The sequence below is a fragment of the Mauremys reevesii genome, linkage group 19 (assembly GCF_016161935.1).
Source record: "Mauremys reevesii isolate NIE-2019 linkage group 19, ASM1616193v1, whole genome shotgun sequence".
Taxonomy (NCBI): Eukaryota; Metazoa; Chordata; order Testudines; family Geoemydidae; genus Mauremys; species Mauremys reevesii.
In genome coordinates this window covers 10,063,994-10,082,858 of record NC_052641.1, presented here as the reverse complement: position 1 = coordinate 10,082,858, position 18,865 = coordinate 10,063,994, and the positions used below count along the sequence as shown (strand labels likewise).

The following is an 18,865-nucleotide window of genomic DNA, read 5'->3' as shown; positions in this document are numbered from 1 at the left end:
AATTCACTATTGATGCCGTGTCATGGAAGCCCAGGTTTTTGGACGGAAGTGGTGCATCGACCTTGTGTTGGCTCTGTGCTGGGTGAATTTCACCCATTGTGACGAAATGACGAGAAAATGTACTCTTACATTTCTCACCACTGGCTTTGCTCTACAACACAGGAGGTATTACTAAAAGCTAATGAAAGCCACAATGCTTGCTGGGCTCCCAAATAGTTGGTAACATTACAATCTGGCATGAAATCATGTACTGAAAGATCCAGAGAGGTCGGATGGGTGGAACAGTCGGTAACAGAATCCAGTGCGAGCTATAAATTCCCTCTTCCTTCCCAAATAACCACACGGAGAGGGAGTCAGCTGGACAGAGAGAATACATAGCATAGGAGAGAAGGAAGGGAAAGTAAAGATAAAGAGAGAGAGTGCACAGCCGAATGTAATAGAGGAAGAAAAGAAGGGAAACAACGCATTGGTCAAACACAATTAAGAGAGGACATGAGTGTTAATTTAAAAAGAAAATGCCAATGTATGAGTTTTTCTCATTGTCTGACGTGTTAGAAATATGCTTTATTATTCATTTTCTTTCCCTGAAGGTCGGCTGGTAGGACAGACACTCCAGTTCAGTCAAAAGGAGTCCAGATGCAGCATGATTTCTCTACAGCAAGTGCAGTCCTGGCAGAGGGCCAAAGAGTGACACCCTTTCCCCATTAGCCCCCTCCACACGTACCCTTTCTACCCCTCACACAGAGCACTGTGCAGTGGGAATGCCACTTACCTCAGGCATGGAAAAAGACCCAAGCTCAAGTAGCAGTGACATACTCTGAAGGAAGCCAGGGCTCTGTTTCAAGCTCTGTGCTATTTATTTAGTTAGCTCTCCCTTTCTTACTATTCCAACTGGGCAACTGCTGAGCCACCCCGCCCCCGACCTCATTCTTGCTAGGCTTACAAGTATTGAGTGTTAGATCAATCTGAGTAGCAAAAAAAAAAAATCTATCCAGCTCAGATTATCTCAGAACATTTGCTGCGGTGTGTATGCGTGGTCAGGTCCAACGGTTACGTTGTAGCTGGTACACTGAGCCCCTGACAGCAGCCCAAAGAAAACGTTTTACCCACAGATCCCCAAGGGATCGTCGACGGGGGAGGGTAAGTGCTATCAAATGGGGAAATTGAGGCACAGAGTGGTTTGGGGCCAGGCCCAGGTTTTCAAAGGTGGCCACTGGCTTTGGCTTCCTGTTTTTGGGCGCCCAAACCGATACATGTCGGGCAGGATTTTCGGTGGTATGGTGCACCCACGGCTCACTTTGGCTTCCCTGGGAATTGCAAGCACTCAGTGCCTCTGAAAATCAGGCTTGAGGTGGGGCTCTTTTAAAACGGTCACACAGTGCGTGAGTGGCAGAGCCAGGAGTAGAACTCAGGGTTCCGAAAGCCAGCGCCCCATCCACTGGACCACATTGTCTTTCTTCCATTCACCTTCCCCACTTTCTTATCACAGGTTTTCAAATCCCCTATGTGTTGCAAGGCAGACTCCTCTGGCACAAATGAGAGACATCCTCAGAAAGGGTAGAATCCACCCCTGCCAGCACAATCCCTGTGCAACACTTACACAGCCAATGGGCTAACTCACCCACAAGGGTGAATTTCACTCCAACTGCAGAGAGTTTAATACTGGACATTTATCCACACTAAGCAACAGCAGTTCTGACTAGCTACACTATATACCTGGCCACGGCGCTGCATAGACTGAAAGCCTGAGCAAACTACAGACCTTACCACTTTAAAGAATTTCAGGAAGCTCAATTAATTTAGCTTAACAAAGAGAAGGTTAAGGGGTCATTTGATCACAGTTTATAAGTACTTACACGGGGAACAAATATTTGATAATGGGCTCTTCAGTCTAGCACAGAGGTAGGTAACCTATGGCACGTGTGCCGAAGGCGGCACACGAGTTGATTTTCAGTGGCACTCACACTGCCCGGGTCCTGGCCACAGGTCCGGGGGCCTCTGCATTTTAATTTAATTTTAAATGAAGCTTCTTAAACATTTAAAAAACCTTATTTACTTTACATACAACCATAGTTTAGTTATATATTATAGACTTATGGAAAGAGACCTTCTAAAAATATTAAACTGTATTACTGGCACGTGAAACCTTAAATTAGAGTGAATAAATGAAGACTCGGCACAGCACTTCTGAAAGGTTGCTGACCCCTGGTCTAGCAGATAAAGGTATAACACGATCCAATGGCTTGAAGTTGAAATTAGACAAAATCAAGCTGGAATAAGGTGTACATTTTTAACAGTGAGAGTAATTCACCACCAGAATAACCTACCAAGATTCATGGTGGATTCTCCATTACTGACAATTTTAAAATCAAGACTGGATGCTTTTTTTTAAAAAAAAAGATTCTTTTGGGGAAGTTCTAGGGCCTGCGTTATGCTGGATTTTAGACAAGATGATCATGGTGGTCTCTGAAAATGTTGGAATGAATGAATTAATGATTTAATCAGAGTTTGAAGTTTATATTTAATATAATTTAACTTTAGAGAGTGAAAGAAGTAGAAGTCCACACACACACACACTTGGGTTTCTAAAGCAAGAAAAAAAAAAAAAAAAAAAATGCATGCAAGCATGGCAGCACTAAATTAAACAATGCCGCTTTATGTTTTTTTAACTGCAAATATCGCAAATAAATGTAAAAAAGTTAATTAATGATCATGATCATGTCAATGTCAGATCAAGCAGTGCAGAACGGACACGAAGAGTGCATTTTGGATTTGCAAGCATGAGTGACCACACTAAACCCCGATTCACTCAGTTGCACACATTCATTTAGGGCAAAGACACATACCATGTGACGTATGGGTACGATTAAGACAGCTCAAATTCGAATATGGAATGAACTGCTCTTGAGCAATGTATTTGGCCATTGTCAGAGGCAGGGTACTGGATTGTTCAGTGGTCTGATCCACCATGGCTATTCCATGTTCCCAGACTTCCCTTAATTAGTATGACACAGGCAGCCACAACCTACCCTTGACTGACAAAGAGAACTTAAGGTTCAAAATTGCACCAATTGGGTTCATTGTAGCTTTTGATGCAGGTGAGAACTGTGGTTCTCTGGTAAGCTGGAAGAGCACCACAAAGTATTTCCCAGGAATATTGGCTCAAACTTTAAAATGAGCTTGTTTGGACCATGCCTTTTCCACTTTTAGGGCTGCTTTCCACGACATTCAAGTAGGGGAGTGTTTACACACATGAATCATTGCAGAAAGTGATTTTTAAGCTTGCTAACTACTCGCAGATAAACAATTAACCAAGTCAGGTAATGATCTAACTCGGCTATTTGCAACTAAGACCAAGTGCGCAAACCCAAATACACACAGTTACCATATGCCAGTGACTGGGTGGTGATGATGGAAAATTACAGACCAGCAAATGCCATCCGCTTAGTATATCTTATATATGGGAGAGGACATGGTTGATTAAGACAGCAGCAGGACACAGTTTCCAAAACCCCTCGCTAAAGCTATGGCCCAACTGCAATTGAATGAGATAGATAAGGATCTGACTGCACTTTTCATAGCTAAGAATATGCAGGCACACACACTGCGACAAGAGGAAATTAAATGTAAACTCTGTGGCCTGCTAATAATATCTTACAGTCGCCTATTTTTTTTAGCAATATTGCCTCTGGCTAGGCCTGTGTGATCCAGAAGGAAAAGGTGGTTTCAAATTAGCACTAATTGGAAAAATTTCGCCAGAACCACATATTCCAATGCATTGTGCGGGTCTGTCAAAATCATTATGCTTTGCAGAATGGGGTTGATTTCACCAGAATTTCATTTTGGAAGAAAACTGGGATGGGGGGTGAGTTTTGACAATGTTGAAACATTTCGATCTTTTGTTTTGAAATGACATTGTTTTAACATTGTTTATCTTTTGTATTATATTTATGATATATTAGAAAAGGTATAGAGAACATCAACATGTAAACAAAATGAATAGAAACAAAATGGGTTGACTGAGACCCAAAACTAATTGGGGGGGGGGGTAGGGAGGGAAGGAGAGAATTTTCCTTCGTGGAGAATTTAGAAGTTTTCTATTTTTGGTCCGATTCTGAATAAAGCCAGAGTTTGAAATCTCAAGATCTTTTGTGAAATGAGACTTCCATCCTCTATACAGCTCTATTTCAAATGATCCAAAATTCTCTAATCCTGCTTCTCTGTTCCCTCACCCTGAAAGATACAAAGTCCCATTGGCTTCTTCATACCTCCTCCTGATTATAGTAGTTATAAGTCAACAAGTCAAGGAACAGAAATAATGGCATGGAATTTCTACAACCAATCACAAAGCATGTTTTAACTTTTGAGTATCATCCATTCACTGTTTGTGATTAAAACACAGACTTTAAAAATGTGAACAATCTGTCAGATGAACTTCAGTGGGGGATGCATTTGAGAGCACTGAGATCTGCTTGTGGACATTCAACGGACAGAAAAAAAAAAAGAGGCTAGATACATCAAATAAGTTATTCAATGTGAATTATTCACACAATCTATTTTCTGTCTCTCACCCTCTTTAAGGAGACCAAAACCTTTGACAGCTGTCTCGCCCATTTCTGATTCCCTGATCATCTTGATGAGGTGAAACCAACAACGGGTCACAGCTTCTTATGGAAAACCAGTTCAGTTTCTACCAAGCTCAGAAAAAACATTTCATATCATGATCTGAGTCTCAGTTGCAGTGCTCATAAAATATCCAGCTTAATAGCTGAATCTAAAACTGGAATAATCAGTGCTTGGACAAAAATCTACTTCACATGGATGAAATGGGGGAAAGGAACTATATAGCAAGGATTCCTGCTGAAAAAGTTTTTCTTCTAAACTATGGAAAAGGTTCTGCAGTCCCCAGAAACCAGTGAAGGATCCTATATTAAGATACACTAGGAAGGTGGATTATAAAAATCTGGGGCCCAATTCTCCATTGTCTTAAATCAGTTCTACACTGGTATAACTCCATTGAAATGGACAGAGCTACCCCATGTAAATTGGGTGTAACTGAGCAGGGAATCAACTCTCCCAAGCTTTTTCTCACCTTGTTGAGCTAACACTGCATAACCAGCAGGCAAACATTTAAACTTGTGCTGTGTTGTTGGGTTTTTTTAAAATTTCTTGGCATTAATTGCTAAGCAGGACTATTCACAGTAACACCCATAAGTCAGCACTTGCCATTTGTGATACATTGAAATTAATCAAGCAGTTCATTAATTAATCAAGGAAGTGATTTTGCCTCCCTTATTCCTACTGCTGAGTACTTTGCTCTGCAAGTAGTCCCCACTGCTTTCAATGAGGCTACTCCTGGACTAAGGTACTACCCAATGCGAGTAAAGGTGGTAGAATCTGGGCCTCATAAATAAAATGAAACATTGCATTTTTGAGGGTTAGAGTAAACAGGCCTCTCTGCCGGCATCTCTTTCACTTCACATTACAAATCAGATTAGTCACGGTTTCTTGGCACAGTTCTGCTTTCAGAAATTCATGCTCAGCTCCCACTGACTGAACTGGGAGCTGTACAGGTATGTCTGAGCACACAGATTTCAGCTAATGAGCTATGCCATGGCAGAAGCTGGTCCTGTGTGCTTCTCTGCCCTTTATTTTCATTCATACCACATGAAAAGATAACCAGAGTTAACCTCCTCTCTTCCTCATTTTGCCCCTTTCTACCTCTCTGTTGTTCTCCCTTCTTTCCCATCTCCAGTGTTTCCCCCCATCCCCCACCTTTTCCCTTCCGTGGCAGAGCCATCCCTCCCTCCGACTTACCTTCTGCTTCCCGTGGACTCCAGTGCCCAGATGGATCACATGGCATTGGTGAAGAGGCACCGAAGGCATATTGCACCAGGACTCTTCCTTCTGTACACAGATCGCATGCTGATCCCACTTCTCTAGGAAGCCAGGAAAACAGGAGAACACATCAACTTAGTAACAGCTGAATGAGCTGCTTCTCCTACAATACTAAAAGCCACAAGACTTAGAATTCAATTCCACTTAACCCCCTTTTCTTAGGGCATTGGCAAGCAGCACTTTGCAGCATGACCTTCTGTAGGGTTCAGCTAATAGCCTGTGAAGACTGCATCTGTGTTTTTAAAATGAGTACAGAATATGAAATGACAGCAACTTGTAAAACCATGCTGGGTTATTTATTTTTTCTTCGCTACAACTGGATCAAACTCCAATGAAAGAAAACCCTGTCTAGTCGCTAAAGCAGAGAAATAGGCAGCAGGAGAGTTCAGTTCCATTCCTGGCTCTGTCATGGACTTCATGCATGACATTAGGTAAGGCACTTCTGCTGCTGTACTTTCCCCATCTGTAAAATATGGTTAATAACAGCTACCTGAAGAAGGTTCTGTGAGCAAAGCTGGTAGAGTATGGGAAAAAAACAAACAACAAACCGACTTCACTGATTCACAGATATTTTTACTAAAAAGCGCACAGGGCCAGAACCTCAACGGGTGTAAATTGGCGTACCTCCACTGACTTCAATAAAGCGATACTGATTTGCACCAGCTGAAGATCTGGCCTGCCCGGCAGTTTGCAATGCCTCTGGCCCTTATTCATTTGGAAGTATTTTTGAAAAGTGTTTGCAGATCATGAAGGGATCACAAATTTTGGCACAAATGGACTATCCATTCAAAGATGTGGCATAGAGAGATTACGTTTATAGAGTTTGTGGACGATACCAAGCTCAGAGGGACTGCGAGGTCGGAGGGTAGGATTAAAATTCAAAATGATCTGGACAAATGGCTGAATCCAAACAGGATGAAATTCAATAAGGAAAAATGCAAAGTACTCCAGTTAGGAAGGAACAATACACTGTAAAAATACAAAATTGGAAATGTCTGCCTAAGGAGTACTGTGGAAAGGGATCTGGGGGTTATAGTGTATCACAAGTTAAATGTAAGTCAATAGCGTAACACTGTTGCAAAAAAAGCAAACATCATTCTGGGACGTATTAGCAGGAGTGTTGAAAGCAAGACACGAAAAGTACTGGTAATTCTTCTGCTCTACTCCATGCTGATAAGGTCTCAGCTGCAGTAGTGCGTCCAGTTCTGGGTGCCACATACAGGAAAGATGTGGACAAATTGGAGAAAGTCCAAATGAGAGCAATAAAAATGATTAGAGGTCTAGAACAGTGTTTCTCAACCTTTTTTGATACCAGGGACCAGCTTGCTGCCTTCCTAATCTGTGTCAGGGAGATCTCAGGGACCGGTGCTGGTCCATGGACTGATTGTTGAGAAACACTGGTCTAGAAAACACGACCTATGAGGGAAGATTGAAAAAAAAATGGGTTTGTTTAGTGTTGAAAAAAGGAGAGTGAGGGGAGACATGATTACAGTTCTCAAGTACATATAAGGTTGTTACAAGGAGGAGGGTGAACAATTGTTGTCATTAATTTCTGAGGCTAGGACAAGAAGCAATAGGCTTAAATTGCAGCAAGGGAGGTTTAGGTTGGACATTAGGAAAAACTTCCAGACAGGGTAGTTAAGCACTGGAACAAATTGCCTAGGGAGGTTGTGGAATCTCTGTCACTGGAGGTTTTTAAGAATGGGTTAGGCAAAGACCTGTCAGGAACCATCTAGTTATTACATAGTCCTGCCTTGAGTGCAGGGTACTGGACTCGATGACCTACTGAGGTCCATTCCAGTCCTACACTTCTATTATTCTATGATGTGTTACCTGCTTTCATCATTTGTGGGTCTTCCATTCAAAAAAAAGTTGACCACCCATTCAGGGAGCAGAACAATATCATGTGACTTTAAGGTCTGGTCTGCACTGGGGGAGGAGGATCAATCTAAAATATGCAACTTCAGCTACAAGAATAGCATAGCTGAAGTCGATGTATCTTAGATCGAATTACAATTACTTACTTCGCATCCTCACGGCGCTGGATCAATGGCCGTGGCTCCCCTGTTGACTTTGCTTCTGCCTCTCGCACTGCTGGAGTTCAGCAGTCGACGGGAACACGATCGGGGATCGATTTATCGTATCTACACAAAATAAATCGATCCTCGATAGATTGCTACCCGCCGATCCAGTGGGTAGTGTAGACGTACCCTTATAGAGACCAACACACTGGTTAACTCCACTAAACTATTTCATAGGACGTGTTAACTATTGAGTTAGTCATGGTTTGAGTAAATAATAGGGCTCAACTAATTAACATTTGTAAAATGCTTTAAGATCCTAGGATGAAAGATACTAAGTAAGTGAAACGCAGAATTATCGTCATGCATTTGTTTTAGACCCTAATAGTAATTTGTTTATTAGCCCCTAATAGCTAATAGTTCTCAGTCTCTCTACAAAGAAACTCCTGCACTAGCACTTGCTCCTGGAGGAACACAGGGCATGGAAATCCAAGTTTCCACATTTAGGACTGCTTTTTACTCAAATGAGCAGCTATAGTTTCATCATAGGCTGTCATGGTGGAAAAAGCAGTAGGCTTACAGACAAACATTTCCCTTTCTCAGCAATGACTTGGAGGTAAGAGAAATCACAAGAAGCATCATGTGGAAAAGGCTGTGAGCAGATGTTCTCCTCTTACTTTTCCAAACTGGGAGCAAAACTCAGCCCCGGCATAACTCCACTGGTTCAAAAGGAGTGTTACACTCTGGGTTAAAGCTTTCGGGTTGTTGAATCATGCACATGTGGGCACACAAATCCTGTATGCAGACATGGGCGTCAGAACTGATTAAGGGTTTGCTCTTACAGGTTTGTGACTCTCCCAGCCAGATTCTCCACTACCCTGCAAATGAGGACACAGTGGGTTTAAAATGTTACTAATTCAGAATGACAGTAAGTTATATATGCAATAATTTATACAGATAGACTGGGTGCACATGAGTGCAGGGTAATGGAAAATCTAGCCCTCCTTGTTTTTGGAGAAACCAAGTATTGGGCACATTTCAGTGTATGAAGTTTATGGCCTAGAAGTGACATGCTCCCATAATTATACTTTTCAGTGCAATGGGTTCGGTAGCTTATACTGAGACAAACCTCATCGCAGCCTATTTAAGATGAATTTGCAACCAAACAGTGAACAGTAGAGAAATGCCATTCTCTCCTGCCATGGCTGGCTCCATCCAGATTAAAGTTTTTGAAGATAAAAACACCTATATATCTCACTTGGAGTTCAGAATCTCTTGCATGTCCTTGGAGACACTGAAACTTTCAAGGGTGATTAAAGCAAGCAAACAAACAAACAAACAAAAAAGCCCCCAGTTATCTAGATCTAGAAATTGTGCTGCATGAAATACTGTATTGCAAAGAATGAGATATCATCAGCTCCATGGAAATTAATGCAGTTGCCTTGATGAAGAGTTGGAAGATCAGATGCACTCAGTGCGCTCTTGCCTAAGCAGGCCACACGACACAGCCCCATAACAATAACTGTTTATATTCAAACTGTGCATATCAAGCAGTAGCCCCACGAATGGACGCTTGATAACAACAAGATTAAAATAGGTCTGAGACAGTCAGGAAATGAACAGGGTTTCTCTCTCCCCCTTTGTTTCCTCTTTTTTATTTTTATTATTAGTATTATTTTAAACACATATGTTTGACATCAGACTCTGGTAATGCTTTTATTCCATGAGACAAGCCTTCTCTGCAGAATACATGGATCACAGGTACTCCAGATCAGAGCTGTGTGAATATTTCAGTTTGGGTTGTTACAAAATCAATTTTTTTCCCCATTTTTTTGGTGAAACAAAAAAAGTAAAAAAAAAAAAATGTTTCAGGACAATTGAAATGTTTAGCTTGACCTAAAACTTCTTTTAAAAAAAAATGGAAGTAAAATTCAAAATTAAAAGTAATTTCAAATAAAACAACCCAAAATGTTTCCTTTTGAAAATATCAAAACTACAAAATTAGAATTTTTTTTGGAGTTTTTTTGCCCTTTATTTTCTGGATAAAAAAATGGGCAAATTCAACACAATTCACAGCATGTTTTGGTTGACCTGAATATGTTTCATCCCCAAAATTTCACATAGCTCTATTCTAGACCCACGTGACTGGGAGGCACTATTTACCCACAGATTTGAGTGTTAAAAGACTTAGGGGCTCAGTAACCTACTAGAATTTAGGGACAGGCATAAAAATTTCACCCTAGTATGGCATACTAGCCACACACTACATAAAATACCTACCTATGGAGTCATTTGATTGACTGAGTGTACCAATAGCGTAGGTATTTGGTACAACTATGTTTGCTGAGGTGCACTGGCCATTTGTTATGAATAAATAACCCTTTCCTCTCCACACATATTACAGAAAAATAAGAACACAGTGTCACCAACTCAAAGCTTTCTAAAAATCACAGATCAAGGCTCCCAAAATAATTAGATTAATCCGTTTCTGGTTCTTTTTATTTTCCTTCTGTTTTTGAGCCTTTAGGGATCACATTTTCAAGCTTTTATCTGCAACCATGAGGGACAGAAACATACCTTTTTTTTTAAATGAAAGCTAAGATTCTCATGTAATCACCTGACTCCAGAAGCTGGGCCTTTAAGAAAAACAATGACTATTGCAAGACTTGTGACAAAATCACAAGAGATGGCAATATGAATTTACACTAAAATTTATCCTAAAAGACACCTTGGTGTCATGCTTTGTGTCTCATCAAGCTTATGAGACCTAGTGGCCTCCATTACAGCAGCATAACATGCCCTCTGTTCTTTGATAATATATGGCTAGGTTTTATGGGCCTGATTCTCATTTAGACTGAGGCTACCTTATACTGCTCTGACAGTGTATGAGGGACTTAAGGTGAGCATAAATTATATTTACGCTCACTTGAAGGCCCCTTTATGCTGCCAGAGCAATGTAAAAGGGGTCTCAGTGGGCCCAAGGTGCATAGCAGTGGAGAATCAGTCTCCTGAAATTTACATGAGAAGTCCCATTGAAGTGAATGTTCTACTCATTTCAGCAAAGGAAGCACGATTTGGCCCATGATTTATGCTGTGAGAAAAAAGCCCTTCATGACAGCCCTTTCCCACACAGATAAGACTATGACCAGCCTCACCTCCTAGTTCTCTTTCATTATGCCTCAGAACCCACAAATGCTTACATGTGCTCATCTTTGGTACTTAAAGTTAAGCATATTTGTAAGCAGGAATAGGATTGGGCCCTCTGACGGCACAACTGTGTTGGGTTTACTCAACATATAAGAAGTAGTATTTACTTTTAAGAAAAACAAAATGATTGTAGCAAAATCTATTTTTTAAAAGGGTCACAGAAACACTAATCTTTATATTAGGGTGGGAAATTTTTAAAAGATGAAAAATTGGACCTAGGCTACTTGACAATGTCTCTTTAACTATCTATAGTAATATTGATCACATAAATGTCAAGCCCCAAAGGATATGTTTCTAAGAAATCAGTATTTATTTAATATATGATAACTTTGTTATGACTTTCCAGACTAACAGGCTATCCATTGTGTGTCATTTAAGCACCAACTAGCTATGAGTTATTAAAAACATACTGATGAAGTTTAAGAAATGTGTAATAGTGACATATTTTGTTACATAACAATTAATGCTGTATCAATATGTTTTTAACAGTCAGATGGTATTTATTTAACATACAATAACTTCCTTATGAAATCTAAATTAAATGCATATTGGGGAAGCTTAATTTACCCTTTTCATGATGAATATAGACTAAAACTGACTGAGAAGTCTCAATGATTCATATAAGATCCTATACATTTTCAGAAATACATTGTCAAAGCAGTTTGTCTTGCTGCAAAACTACAATTGAAGTAACGGAGAGTTTACAAAAGTACAAGCAAAATAAATGTGATCTAAAACCCTCTGGATCAGATATTGATCTGATATGACATGACATTTCCTGCATTACTGTGCAGAAAGCGTGAAATTCACTCTTTTTGCACAGAGGGTCAGAACCATCCCTATACACCACTTATAGCCACAAAATAGAGTGTAAGTGAGTCTTAAATGGTGCACAGTTCTTGTACTGATGCTCTAAGAGAGGGGAGAATTACATCCAGTGAATGCCCCATATTTTAAGGTGCTTTCCTTTAAATAAATATGGGTGTTGAGATAGATATTCATGTACTGATATGCTCATATCTGGAATGCTGCACATTCAGCCTCATACACTTCAGATTGCATTGGTTCCAATGGGAGCTCAATAAAGTTTTCTCTTTTATAAAAAAAAAAAACCATGGAAATTCAATGCAAAAAAAGTATGTTATTACAAAAGAATGGCCACATTGGATCAGACCAATGGCCACCTAGCCTAGTATCCTGTCTCTGACAGTGACCAGTGCCAGATGCTTCAGAGGGAATGAACAGAACAGGTGATCAGTCTCCTGTTGTCCAGTCCCAGCATTTGGCATTGTATTATTTTGGCATGGTTACGGTAATGCTAAGACTGAGTCTGTGGGAGGAAGTTCAGTTAGGCTTCCCATGGCTACCACCACTCAGCCAATTTGCATAGAAATATATGTTAATGGCATACACCTTGAGGCTACGTCTACACTACACACCACTTCTGTCAGTGGGTATTGGTAGCTACCCACCGCAGTGAAAAGCAAGCAAGCTGCGTCCACACTGCAGCCTGTAGCTACATGGGTCAGTGAAAGGCTCTGGCAGGAGGGAGGCAGCAGGGAAAGGCTCATCCTTTCCCCGCTGCCTCCCTCCCGCCAGAGCCTTTCCCCACTGCTGGAGTTTTTCCCCACGGAGAAGAAGAGCTCCAGCAGCGAGGAGCTGATAGAACCTTCCCCCACTGCTGTAGCGGGAAGGTGCTAGCAATGGGGAGCTGCCAAAGCTTTTCCCTGCTACCTGTGGTGGGGAAAGGATGCTCCATGACCAAAACCAGAAGTGTAGACAGGAAAGATGGCTTGGGCAAGTCGAGAGCTGTGGAGGGCTGAGTTACGCTTGCTGTAACTATGAACTGCCTGACTGTTACGTGTTGAAATGATCATCCATGACATTGCATCAATCTTGGTTCTGTACTGACGACATGCAGCTCGCTGCATATGCACACGCCCTCTTCTATACAGGTTCTACTTGATAGATAGCAAAATGCACACCCCAGGCTTATAGGGGCAAATCATGCATGCCACTTACAAGCCTGAGCAACTGGTCTGTGCACTGTCTAATTGTTCTGTGGGGTGGGGAAAAGAATCCACCCTCCTAGCGGTAGTGTGGCTGCTGAGATGTTCTGCAAAGTAGCCTTACTGGTCATTTCGGAATGTTGCAGAGCAGAGAGGAGCAAGGATCTTCCGGCTCTGTGCTCCATTTCCACCTGCTCTGCTACTGTGCACAGCAGAGGGGGCGTGCTCTCCCAAACACCGCTGCCCTCTTGTCTAGTGGATCTGAGCTCTGAAGCAAGGAAGCACAGGCAGGATTTGCCTGTTTTGCACGTGGGAGTAGGAAGGGCTTGCCCTCCGAGGCGAAGATAATAGGGCTGTTTGTGAGTATCTATTTCTGAATGAGCAGCAATAACAGAGATCGCAAACCCAGAATCGCTTCTTGAGATAAAATGTGGAGGAGGTTTGCTCTTTAAATGCCCCATCAAAGGACCTAGAGAGAATGCTCCAGCCCAATAAAGGAACAAAGGGACTGATAGAGATGGTGAAAATAGATCAATAAGCTATTGATTCTAGCTCTAATTCAGGAAAGCATCTCTATTCAGGACAGCACTTAAGCACATGCTTAACTGCTTTCCTGAACTAGGGCGTCTGGTTGCTTCCATGCTTGCTTCCCCTGACTCTTTCAGGTTAAGTGCTGCAGCACATCAAAGCTCGTGATCACCTTTCAAAGAAATGACCGTCAACGGGAGGAAACCACTCCAGAGTGATGGAGTTCGAAGTTCGGTCCACGATCTGCGGGGCAATGGCAATTGGAGCGGGCTTCTTGACAGGCTGCCAGCTCTGGTACACCAGATCCAAGTAGCAGTGCATTCTTGCCATCTGATTGGGCGTGAAGGAATTGGTGCAGTCATCGTCTGAAAACCAACAAAGCGAGAGATAAGGAGGGAGAGGAGAGAATTATGATGTGGTGAACATGAGCTCCCAAGCTCCTTGCAGATGTCAGGATGGGCTCTCCCTGCTCTCCGGAGTTAATGGCCTGTGAACAAATTAGTGCAGTCATCACTTCTGGAGACAGGTGAAAAGACACAGAAGAAAAAAAAAACCAACAACAACAGCCCTTCTCTCTTGCTATGGCTTGGGGCACACAAGGAGATCCTGAAGGTCACCCTAAGGGGGGCAGTGATGCATAGAGGTATGAAAGGAGCCAGAAAGCCTGAGTGCAGCACCTTCTGGTCAGAGCTGGGGCTACACCTGAATCTCTGAAAGCGGAAAAAGATTTTGTCTTTAAGGAAATATGAGCAGGGAATGGAACGAAAGCGCAATTCAGTGCATGACTCTCCCCCACGCCTTCCTTATCCCGCCTCCGTTTCTTCTTTAGCTCCCTTTCTGATTGGACTGGCTCTCCACACATCCTCCTCCATGTCCTCCCTTTCCCACCACGGCTGGCTCTGCACTAAGCCTCACGGAAGGTAATGCCCCATAAGGCCTAGGGGGGTAACAAGGGAGTATGGCATGCCTCTGTGGAAATACAGAACCACTTGCACCAAAAGATGGAGGTTCTCTCTCACCCTCTATCCCCCGTGAAAGTGAAGGAGTGGGTGTCAAGCTGCTTCTTGGCCTCTCCAAAGATAACTGGGATAAGTGAGTCTAATTGCCCCTCTCTCCAAAGGTAGAAAATGCAGGATCAGCCACTTGTCACCCCTCAGAGACCCAGAAGGCAGTAGGCGATGCACAAGAGACCGCCACTACCCACAAGCCAGTTGGCAATAGTAAATAGCGGGGTCCCGAGTCTGCAGTAGTGATGGGTTGAGGCTGGGTAGGAGAAAGTTTGAGGTGAGCAGATGGTTGTGAGCATGGAAATGAATTTTCCGGGAACCTAGCACAGTATAAAACCAGGCTCAGTTTTGTCATCTGACCATTTATGAAATCTTTTGATGTCTTCAGATCAAGACTGGATGCCTTTCTGGAAGATAGGTTTTAGTCAGACACAAGTTACTGGGCTCACAACAGGGGTAAGTGGGGAAATGTAACGCCCTGTTATATACAGGAGTTCAGACTAGATGATCTAATGGTCCTTTTTGGCCTTAAACTCTGTAAATCTATGAAGGATGCTCTTGTGGGTTCCGCACTGAGCTGGAACTCAGGAAATCTGTATTCAAAAGAACTAGCCAAATTTTTTTAACCAATTTTTTTTCCTCCATCAGTAACTATCAGCATTTTTTCACAGGAAAAGATCAAATTAAATGATTTTTAAATAAATCCAGTCAAGGGAATACAAACAAAAAATTCTGTTGAGTTTTGAAATGTCTATTTAAAATCAAATTTCATTTTAAAATGTCCATTCAGAATGAAACATTTCATTTCAGCATGTTAATAATGTCAAAATTTGGCATTTTGATCCTTGATTTGAAACTTTTCAAAACGTTTCATCTCATGAGAATTTTTTGACATTTCAACTTACTGTTCAGAATCAGAATGGAAAGTCATCTTGAAATGCTGACATTTCTGGTGACAGGAACATTCCATTTTTTTTACAGCCTGGCTCTGTCACAGATTTCCAGGGTGACCCTGGGCAAATCACTTCATCTGCTTTTCCCCATGCATAAATGGAGATAATTATCTACCTAGCTATCGTAGGCACTTACATGGCCCCTGTTATGATAGTATCTGAGTTCCCCCCCAAATTATAGGGTATTCCTCTTCATAACACCGCTAAGAGATAGGGATTTATATCTACCCATTTTACAGATACACAGGGAGACTAAATGAGTTGCCCAAGGTCCCAGAGGAAGTCTCTGGTGGAGCAGGGAATTGAAGATCTTACAGCTCCCAGACTAGTACCTTAATCTCTATCCTTGCCGTCTCTGTTTAGATTGAAAGCTCTTGGGAACAAGGACTGTGTCTTACTATTAGGGTGACCAGATGTCCCGATTTTTGGGTCTTTTTCTTATATAGGCTCTTATTACCCCCACCCCCCGTCCTGATTTTTCACACTTGCTATCTGGTCACCTTACTTACTATAGTCTATGTGTATAGACTGTACATAGCATAACAAGGCTTCACTCTCATATGGTGCCTTTGGGCATGATTGTAATACAAATAACAATAATGATTTTACACAGCTCTTGTGCATTCGTTTTTGTGTGGGTGATGGGTTACTGAGGCCAGTTTGGTTGCTTGCTTGGTTATTTGAATAGGTTTGCTATTTTGGGGATTAGTTATATTTATTTGTAGGAGCCAAGATGCCTTCAGTTCTAAGCATCGTGGAGCACAAGAGGAATGAGAGAACATGAAAATGTTCTAAAGAAAAAGTGAACTCGCTGGCTTAGTGGGGTCCTTCCCACCTCATTGTCCAGCAACGGCACAAGGAGGGTGCTTTGGTTGGAACCAATGCTTCGAATTCCAGCCCCAAGCCCTTCCAGGAGATGCGTTGCAGGAATTAATGCAGCTAGGATGGTCTCCAATGCATCTCCTTTGCTAATTCCCCAGAGTAACTAACTCCCCCTCGTCAAAGAAACAAACAAACTGAGCAGGTGCAGTTGGTTTGTAAATATCTATCAAATCCCAGTTGCCAGCTCAACGCTGCTGTGTGCATGCAAGGAGCTGCTTTAATCCTTGGATTTCCTCAATAATTATTGACAGTCCGTCCCTGAACATCCTGTAAGAGCCATAAATATTCCTCAGGGAAGCCCCAAAGTGCACAAAAGGCTTTGAATAGCCACCATAAAGGAACAATAAAATATAGCTAGGACTCAACCCTAGAAACAATGGCAGAGGAGGAAGATGACATGCAGTCTATGCTGCAGCTCAAGTGTCTCTCTAAACGCCAGCCTAAGCTGCTCTTTTGGGGGAGGGGAGAGAGAGAATCATTAGCATTCAGGAAAGGCTCACAAATCCACAGATGATATAATGACCAGAGAAATGAAACAGGCTTCATTAGGACTTCTGCTCTCATTGAAGTCAGAGGCAGAACTCCTACTGACTTCAACGGGAGTGGCCCTAAGGAAGCAATGTTTTGTTTACATGGAGACTACATGACTCTGTTTGACAGGCAAGACAATGCAAATCACCCCCGCCCTCTAGATCCCCTGAATTCTAGAGAGATAGGAGATTGCCTGTATGGGTACATCCTATAGAGACAAAGTAAGAAACAGATAAGATAGACAGACCAATACAGATATGAGAAAGAGAGAAAGTCAGTCGTTCAGAGCTGTATGACCTCAGCCTAGAGGCTTCAAAGGTATTTCCACAGTGATATGATATCCTGATATGACTTTTATTCCACTGGGAACAACAGAAAAGCAAACAGATTCATGCATGAGCTCTAGAGATGCCTATCGTGTTGCTTCACTTAATTTTACAAGAATAAATAGTCGCTTTTGTTCACAACACCAGCACCTCTTTAGTTCTCACTAGCAGATAGGTATCTCGGTGTCCTGCCTGGCTGTGTCAAATCTGTGGAGAGAGCTGGCGAGGCAGGATCCCTCCAGACAGAAGAGCTCTCTGCATGTTGAAACATTCCGGCCCCACCTCAAATCTTCCACCTTTGTCCACACACACAAACACATTGATGGGAGGAGTGTAACAGGTGGCATCTACATGTAGGTGTGAGATTATCATAGGAATTTAGTGGGCAGGAATAGTTTCCGGCTGTAATCTGTATATCTGCATAATGACAATGTTAGTATACAGGCCAAATCACGAGAAGTGCACAGCATATACTAAAAAGCTAGGTCGCTGTGTGTATACTTGTCCTTGAAACCAGGAGTGGGAAAATAAGAGAAGCAGCCACACCCATTAGATCCGGTAGCATCCAGGGTATATTTACAGCTGTGTTATAAATCAACTCAGCCTCTGCCCCTGGATAATATTAATCACTTGCTTCTCTACAGATATATTAGGACTCATATGGCACTTTGCACGGACAATCTGTGTTTCTGCCTTCTCTGCAAAGGCACCTTAAAGTGGCTGTATATGTAATAGTTAAGGCTAAGATTTTGTCACCGTTATTTTTAGTAAAAGTCATGGACAGGTCGTGGGCAATATCCAAAAATTCACAGAAGCCCGTGACCTGTCCCTGACTTAATAACTATGAGTCACAGAAGCCTGTGACCTGTCCCTGACTTAATAACTATGAGAAAATGGGGAGGGAAGAGAGTCCAGCACCCACCGATGCTGGGGCGCCAGGGTTCCCCCACCCATGATGGCTGAGAGTGCGGGGTCCCCTCTGCCACCGGCAGCAGCTTGGAGCTGTGGGGTCTGTCCATGGCAGCTGGGAGTTACGGGGACCCCTCCACTGCCTGCGAGACTGGGAGCTGCAGGGTCCCCCTCGCCGCCCATGCAGCTGCAGCTTGGGGCTGTGGGGTCCCCCTGCCGGCAGTCACTTGGGGCTGCAGGAGTCCCTGCCGCCCATGGTGGTGTCTCAGGGTTGTGGGGTCCCCCTGCGCCCTGCAGCATCTGGGAGTTGTAGGGGGGACCTGCCTGCTGACTGCTCCAGTTCCGCTGCCCCGGAGCTGAAGCAAAAATGTCACGGAGGTCTCTGGAAGTCACGAATTCTGTGACTTCCATGACAAAAATCTTAGCCTTAATAATAGTTTACACTCACTTTAAGACACCTTTATCCTGCCAGGGTGATGTAAAAGAGCCTTACTGCAACTGAGAATCAGGCCCTAGTACCCAATCAAAGAGGGAATGCTGTCAATCCATCAGTAGCTATCTCCTACCTTCTTCCCAAAACAACATGGAATTCTT

The 18,865-nt window shown here is 42.6% G+C and overlaps 1 protein-coding gene across 2 annotated transcripts in view; it reads right to left on the bottom strand.

The window, feature by feature from the left end:
• The window catches only part of PAPPA (pappalysin 1), a 452,227-nt gene that overhangs the window by 130,174 nt on the left and 303,188 nt on the right, over window positions 1-18,865 (bottom strand). For both annotated transcript variants that reach the window (XM_039506691.1, XM_039506690.1), the window contains 2 exons: window positions 13,836-14,028; window positions 5,818-5,939 (listed from right to left, as the gene is read on the bottom strand). In XM_039506691.1, the coding sequence (XP_039362625.1) occupies window positions 5,818-5,939; window positions 13,836-14,028 (315 nt within the window). The remainder of the gene's footprint in view (window positions 1-5,817; window positions 5,940-13,835; window positions 14,029-18,865) is intronic.